Source organism: Odontomachus brunneus, unplaced genomic scaffold, assembly GCF_010583005.1.
Source record: "Odontomachus brunneus isolate Ranch 3 - 2012 unplaced genomic scaffold, Obru_v1 Obru_scaffold_002, whole genome shotgun sequence".
Classification (NCBI taxonomy): domain Eukaryota; kingdom Metazoa; phylum Arthropoda; class Insecta; order Hymenoptera; family Formicidae; genus Odontomachus; species Odontomachus brunneus.
Genome location: NW_022639452.1, coordinates 2,278,990 through 2,285,863, shown reverse-complemented (window position 1 = coordinate 2,285,863; position 6,874 = coordinate 2,278,990). Strand labels below are relative to the sequence as shown.

Here is a 6,874-nt window from a genome sequence, read left to right as displayed (position 1 = left end):
TTTTAAAATCGTCGCCAATAAGTCCCGATCTACAATAGGTGATTTAAGCCCTAAGCTTTAAGAAATTGACCAATCACAGTCAAATTTGAGGAGAATAATCGACTGTAATTCGTCAATTTTTTAAAGCTTAAAGCTTACTACATCTATTGTAGGTCGGGAATAATACGCTCTAATTATTTTCACCGACTCAATCTTATATTTTGCAAGACTAAACTGTATTCGTTCAATTTAAGGACGAGAACGCAGACTTTCGCGTAACGCATAAGGAAATCAACCAATCATAATTCTTCCCAGGATGAAAATGAAGGACTATAATTGATTGATTCCCTTATGTGTTATACATTATGCTTTTACATTACGCAAAAGTCTGTGCTCAGGCCCTAATAAGTGCATCCAATATTAGATTGCGATCCTGTTTTACGCATTAGGCGCACATTTTCTACAAATGTGCGCATTTGTGTGGCATGGAACGCTTGCAAAGAAACGCTTACTGAACACTCAGTAAGTTCTAATTAGCATATCTTCTAAATTCAAAAATATATACCAATCAGATGCAAAGTACAATGGATTTGTGTCACCGACTGTACAGCACACATAACACTGACTGTACAGCAAACATTCACTACTTGATGATTCATTACGATGGTGGGACTCGATAAAAACCCTTTCAGTAGCCTTATTTTATTACTTTTTAACGACAATATCACTAACGTGGCGTATCGTTGCACAGATTTTCTACCATATATTATATTTGCGCAATGATAACTGTCGTTAAAAGTTATAAGATAGGCCTACAGATATCTGTAGTTAGCTGATCTATAGCATTGTGATAATGTTTCTTCCACTAATGCATACGCTTGGAGCATGTGTTTGCGTAAGAGCATGTATGTACGTCACGTACAGTACGTGTTCGAAATCGATCAGTTGTGTTATCACACGCAAGTCAGGCGCATGTGCTTGCGCCACCATGTCGACTAAACCAGGAGCTGACACCGTGAATTTAGCAGGTAAAAATCACTACAATCGATACAATTGGTTTGGTAAAACGTAGCTTAACAAGCTTCTATTTGTGTCATGACGAGAAACAGAAGAGTAAACATAGAACGCAGATTAAGAAATGGAAATAATGATGGTGATGGAAATGATGGATCACAGTGCAGATGGCACAAGAAGTCAAGGATTGTTAAAGTTCCACGAGTCAGAGTAAGGACATTATCTGCTATTTGTGGAAAAGAAAAGATTGAGCTACATCGTGCTTCATCAAGACTAACATATGTGTATTGCCGTAGTGTTTTATGCTACCTCACTTGACAACTTTATGTTACGCAACACATAAACTAACCCTATAGCAATATACAAAACAAAATGTAACACAAGTATCAGACACGTTAGATGTTCTATTTTTCTGTTATTTTTTTCTCTGGGTTTTCTGCTTAAGGCACTATTGCAACATACATGCACTAGACCTTATGTCAGTTTAGAGCTTCTCTCTCATTCCCACATATATCACTTCTAAATATAGCAGACACAATGCAGACTAACTAAGAATCATTATGCTTTGTCCTAACTCTGACTAGAGGAACTCTGAGGGATGTTAAACATGTGAGTATGTGCAAAGACAGCAAAGACGTTTCAAGACTTTCTAAAAAACCAATTTTACTAATAATCACACATAAGCTACTAATAATCACATATACATAAGTTATTAATAATCACACACACAGACATGCAAAGTCACATAAGATCACTGTAGTTGCACAAACATAATTAACATAATTGTAATTATATATAAATAACTAATATATATATATATATATATAAAATTAATAATTAGAATTGAAAATTGTTTATTAAAGAAATGCTTTGGAATGCTCCTAAATTCTCGAGTATCATTTTTCACGAGCTGCAATCTTTAACTTATACTCACTTTTTTGCGCAGGTATGCGAATTAAATACAAAGATAAAAGCGAGGTCTTCACAGAGGATTACCTGGTGAGCAAGGAGCCAATCACGCAGTTCAAAGCATGGTTTGAGGAGGCATGCAATAATTCGCAAATTCTGGAGCCTAACGCAGTACTCATCGGAACAGCGACGAGGTAATATTTTCTCTCGGATTCTTATCTACATGAGAAAAACTTGTTTCATTGTTATCTAAAGACTAGAAAAGACTCGGTCATAGAGAGAGGAACAAAGATATTTTTAGATATTTATTCAGTCAGAGATGTTCTCAGTTATCTCAAGCGAGTTTTAACACAATCTTTCAGACCTACTTTTATACTTTCAGTCGCGATAACAAATATCGTTTCGCGTCCCCGAATTCCTGTCTGATTGATTAATCTATTGCTTAAACTGAAATTGTTTTTTCGTGTAATATAATTTATGAATTATCAACCAAAGTGCTGTCCTCACTCGAGATAAAAATAAAAGTCGCGGCGCCTATTAATAAATCGTGAAAAACGCGATAATTAACATGACTTTCATTAGTGTAAACGTGATGTGTGAATATACGATTCTTTTCTCAGAGACGGTGTCCCGTCAGTGCGCGCAGTTTTGTTGAAGAGTTTCGGCACTGAAGGCTTCACGTTCTACACGAATTACAACAGCAGGAAGGGCCGCGAGATAGTAAGTTCCGCATTCGTGCGGCAAATTCGTGTAGTGCAAATTTAGGAAAAGATTAAAGCCAATTCGTTTTCAGGCTGAAAATCCACACGTCGCACTCACTTTTTACTGGGAGCCGCTTCGACGAAGCGTACGTATTTGTTTTTTCGTTAATGGTTAAATTATTTTCCGCAATTACTTTTTAATTCATTTTTTCTTTGTGATCATCATCGTGATATTTTATTCTTCTGATTTTCAACCGTTTTTCACATGCACACATGTGTAGGTGCGTATCGAAGGGATCGCGGAGAAGACGTCAACGGAAAACTCGGATTATTATTTTCAAAGCCGGCCGTACGAAAGTCAGATCAGCGCTGCGGCCAGCAAGCAGAGCAGCGTGGTAGCTAGCAGAGACAGTCTCATTGCGGAAAAAAACAAACTTCTCGCGCAGTTTCCAGAAGGTCAAACTAAAAGACCGGATTGCTGGTAAGTAGAGCGATAATTTCTTAAGAACTCTAGATAATTTGTGGAAGTGAATTAAAGGAGTTTTTTTGAAACTTTTTTACAAGGAGATTATAAGACACATATTTTTTAACTTTGTATGTTTTTATTATGCACTAACTCGACTGTAAATTTATCCCATAATTCTGATCAAATTGGTCCTAATCAATTATTTAGATTAAATAATGTTATTGTATAAAATATTAAATAATGTTATTGTATAAATTTGTATAAAATAATGTTATTGAGTCGTAATTACTAATAAGAGCCTAATTATCCTTATTAAGATTCTGAATGTCACACAGCGTTGTATGACGTATCAGGATTGAATGGCATCTTCTTACATAAACCAGATAACTGATTGACATCAATCTGATTAAGATTAGAAGTGAATTTCCAATCGGAAAGAAACTTGTTTTTTTTCAGAATTAAAATTCGCATATATACTCTATAACTCAATTAATATAAGAGTTAATTATGAAAAAAAATTGTATGACTAGGATTATATATGGCCCACTTGGAACGTTCAGAAGAAGTCCAGATGAGCTATAACCAGCTTACAGCAAGCTACGCGACTATATTTTCGACTAGATCGCTTCCTTCATAGATTTATTTTCGAAGTTTCGTAAACATTCAACAGATATTGTTTTTCTGCTAAAAGTCTTCTAATGAAGTGAACTAGAATGTTCGTCGAAAATTAATTTATGAAGGACGTAGCACTAACCCGGAAGCCGGACCAAGAATCTCTTAATCTTGATTAACAACTAATTATCAAATCAGAATGCAAGCACCGATTATTTTATTATTTATTTCAAGTGCAAAACATCGAGTGTAAATATATTTTTATGTCGCTTTCTAGATCCAAATGAGACCTCTTTTTTTTAGGGGTGGTTATCTTGTTGTGCCACATTCCATAGAATTCTGGCAAGGCCAGGACGATCGTCTTCACGACAGAATACGCTTCAGACGTCCGAAAGCGAATGAGAAAGTTGACAATGTCCTTGTGCATGAAGGAGAGGATGGTTGGGTTTACGAAAGACTGTCACCATAAAAAATACACGGTATTTATTATCGTTAAAAGAAAATAAAAAGTTGAATGATATATATACGACCGAAAGGGATGATGAATAATTAGCTTACTCTCGCAATGTTCCTCTGCGAGAAATCGGGCAATATTAATTACTGCAACGAATACCTCGTGTTTCCATGAAGACAATAATGTACGTCGAAAGAATCATGTAATATATAGCTTCAAGACAAGAATCTTGTTTTATGCAGTAAAGATGCAAGTTCCTTAATTAACATGTCTTTCTCGTGAGTTTCAATATTTCACGATTCACTCCTGAAACGAACACACAATCGTTATCTCAATGAGCTAATGAATAAGAAAATATATTTATAGTTAATCACACCATCTTGATTCCTCCAAACTGTCTCGATGTCAAAGTATCCCTCCTTCAGCACAAAACTCTCGAATTGCCTCATTCCACCACCCACGCCAAAATAATAAGTTTTTCCGGCGACAAATCTAAGTAAGAACCATATCTACTTTATAACTATTTGTACAAGAATAAGAAATTCGTCGACGATTCATGCACTCACACGACACCGTCGATTTTCAGCCTCTTCTTAAAAACGTCGTGTAGTTTTCTGTAATTATCCGGATTGTAGATCGTCTCGCTTGTAAAAATGTAATCGCATCTTCTATTCTCGTCATCATCGAACAACATTGCGAAGGACTCCCAGTCTCCGGCATAAAGCTCGCATCTAGTTGATACGCTCGTGCGATCGTCGAAATTCAACAGCACGTTTGGTACAGTCAAAAATCTTAGAACTTCCGCATTCTAAAGAAAAAAAACAACATCATTATTTCCTCTATTTGCAGCACGTTACTTGCAAATTATATACGAACGTAATCTTGAAAGTGAACTATGGAATTCTTGAGAAGAGCGAGAATGCCAGTTAATCCCGCACCGCATCCTAAGTCCAAGACGAGCTTATCCTTCAACTCGATTTCCTCTTTCAGTATATACTTACCCAAATCGAAGGTGCATTCCCATATTTTCAAGCCACCTTAATTGTACAACGAATCTTTCATTCTTCAGGGATTTGAGCAAACAGTTTCAAACAGTTTCATACATATACGTACATAATTTTTAATAAATTTTACTTAAATAGAAATTTTTAATAGTAAATATTAGAGATGTGGATAATTACAATGTTGTAAAAGAAACGAAACACAATTGAATTTTTACCGAAGGAATAGTCAACTTTGAATCTCAAATTCACCTTCATATTTCGCCGGAATGAGATCGGAATGTTGTAGCTCTGCCTCAACGATATTCTGCTGGTTTTGCTTCCATGTACTAATAAAATTTTCCATTATTTTATCGAAACGAATTAATCTCAGATTATATCCAGGAAATACTTTCGTCTCTGTACAATAATCGCCTTCATATTTCTCTTCAATTTGTTCAGATGTTATTTGCAGCTTTGATGCAGGAATCCATGCTAATTTCTCCTTCTTTTCACCGGCCTCTAAAATCATTAAAATAATAGAAATTTTCTGAGTGCACGAATACTTCGTGAGCAATGACTTGTTTAAATTTTCGCGCGTTGGAATATCGATTGTGTACTCTAACCTCAAATTCCGACATGCACGCGTGGATCTCTTGAGATATTTCTGCTAAAATAATCCATACCTTCGTCACGATCAACCGTATCTCTTGCAAATCCGAACTTAAACATTTTTTCATACAGAATTTTAAAAATGCTCACAAAACTGAGAAGTTACACGGTTAATAAAATGAAAAATATTAGTTATAATGTAAGACATCGTCAAACAACATTTTAATACTTCTACAACGGTAAGTCAGAAATCTGCGGAACCACTGACGTTTCTCCCACCTTGGACATAGTCGCGACATCTAGTATAAAATATGGTAATTTCTAACACTAAAATAAAGCTCAAGAGATAAAAATTACACGATATTTTAATTTTTTTAAATACCAACATTTATACATGCAAATTGCAATGCCAGAGATAGGATATTCTGTAGTATATATATATCGACACAGTTTGTCAGCATTAAACTCGTCAAGCGCGCGCGCTTGCAACGTTATGTAATCACGTGTATTCATTTTTACATAATATAATACATTATATAATAAAAATAATCTAGTAATCACAATCTCTCTCTCTCTCTCTCTCTCTCTCTCTCTCTCTCTCTCTCTCTTTTTCTCTTCATATCGCGATGTGACTTGCACGATTTGCTTAGCTCATCTTATATTACATCAACGAATATGTAGGTCTTATCGCGATTTCGCACAATCGGCCGATCGCAATCGCTCGTTTCTCAGTTCCTCGAGAATCGCGCGTCCCTTCTTCGTTATTTTGATAGTGCCGTCATCGCCCGCACCTGCGTCAACTACTCGCTATTTTATCGCGAATTTTTTCAGGAAACCGTGACTTCTACTCCTTTTTTTTTTGCACATAATGATCGCGCTGCATCGCTTCGCGCGCCCGCGTTTCCGGGATCACTATCATCGAAAGCAACAAAGGCGTGTTTCGTGAATTCGACCGCAAGTCTTGCGCCAAATCGCATTAACTTGAAAAAGGAAAACGTTTCCGCACGTCAGGTCGATCAGGGCAAATTAACGATGCGGAAAGCGGAGTCGCAATCTTTCGGCCGAAACGACTCGCCGCGTCGTTACGTTAAATAACAAATGGTCGCAGGAAGCAATTAGTCGACGGCTGTCAACGGGTAAACAAAAG

At 36.3% G+C, this 6,874-nt stretch overlaps 2 protein-coding genes across 7 annotated transcripts; one reads left to right on the top strand and one right to left on the bottom strand.

Annotated features, from left to right (window-relative positions):
• The first annotated feature begins 613 nt into the window (after nt 1–613).
• Nucleotides 614–4,397, top strand: LOC116841782 (pyridoxine-5'-phosphate oxidase-like). Of its 5 annotated transcripts, XM_032810166.1 has the most exons (8): nt 614–1,007; nt 1,089–1,203; nt 1,578–1,602; nt 1,940–2,096; nt 2,523–2,622; nt 2,696–2,749; nt 2,885–3,084; nt 3,985–4,397. In XM_032810166.1, exons 4-8 carry the CDS (start codon nt 1,942–1,944, stop codon nt 4,148–4,150), a joined length of 675 nt encoding a protein of 224 aa, XP_032666057.1. In that variant the 5' UTR covers nt 614–1,007; nt 1,089–1,203; nt 1,578–1,602; nt 1,940–1,941; the 3' UTR covers nt 4,151–4,397. The 5 variants fall into 5 exon arrangements, with proteins under 5 accessions (XP_032666057.1, XP_032666039.1, XP_032666048.1 ...); XM_032810157.1 differs by lacking the exon at nt 1,578–1,602 and having other exon boundaries at nt 615–1,007; XM_032810148.1 differs by lacking the exons at nt 1,089–1,203; nt 1,578–1,602 and having other exon boundaries at nt 3,959–4,103.
• On the bottom strand, nt 4,150–6,003 carry LOC116841769 (histidine protein methyltransferase 1 homolog). 2 transcript variants are annotated; one of them, XM_032810125.1, is made up of 6 exons: nt 5,802–6,001; nt 5,389–5,637; nt 5,012–5,172; nt 4,702–4,943; nt 4,512–4,627; nt 4,150–4,441 (listed from the first exon to the last, which is right to left on the bottom strand). In XM_032810125.1, the coding sequence occupies exons 1-6, from the start codon at nt 5,845–5,847 to the stop codon at nt 4,398–4,400; spliced, it is 858 nt and encodes a 285-aa protein (XP_032666016.1). In that variant the 5' UTR covers nt 5,848–6,001; the 3' UTR covers nt 4,150–4,397. The 2 variants fall into 2 exon arrangements, with proteins under 2 accessions (XP_032666016.1, XP_032666007.1); XM_032810116.1 differs by having other exon boundaries at nt 4,150–4,627; nt 5,802–6,003.
• Nucleotides 6,004–6,874: the final 871 nt, after the last annotated feature.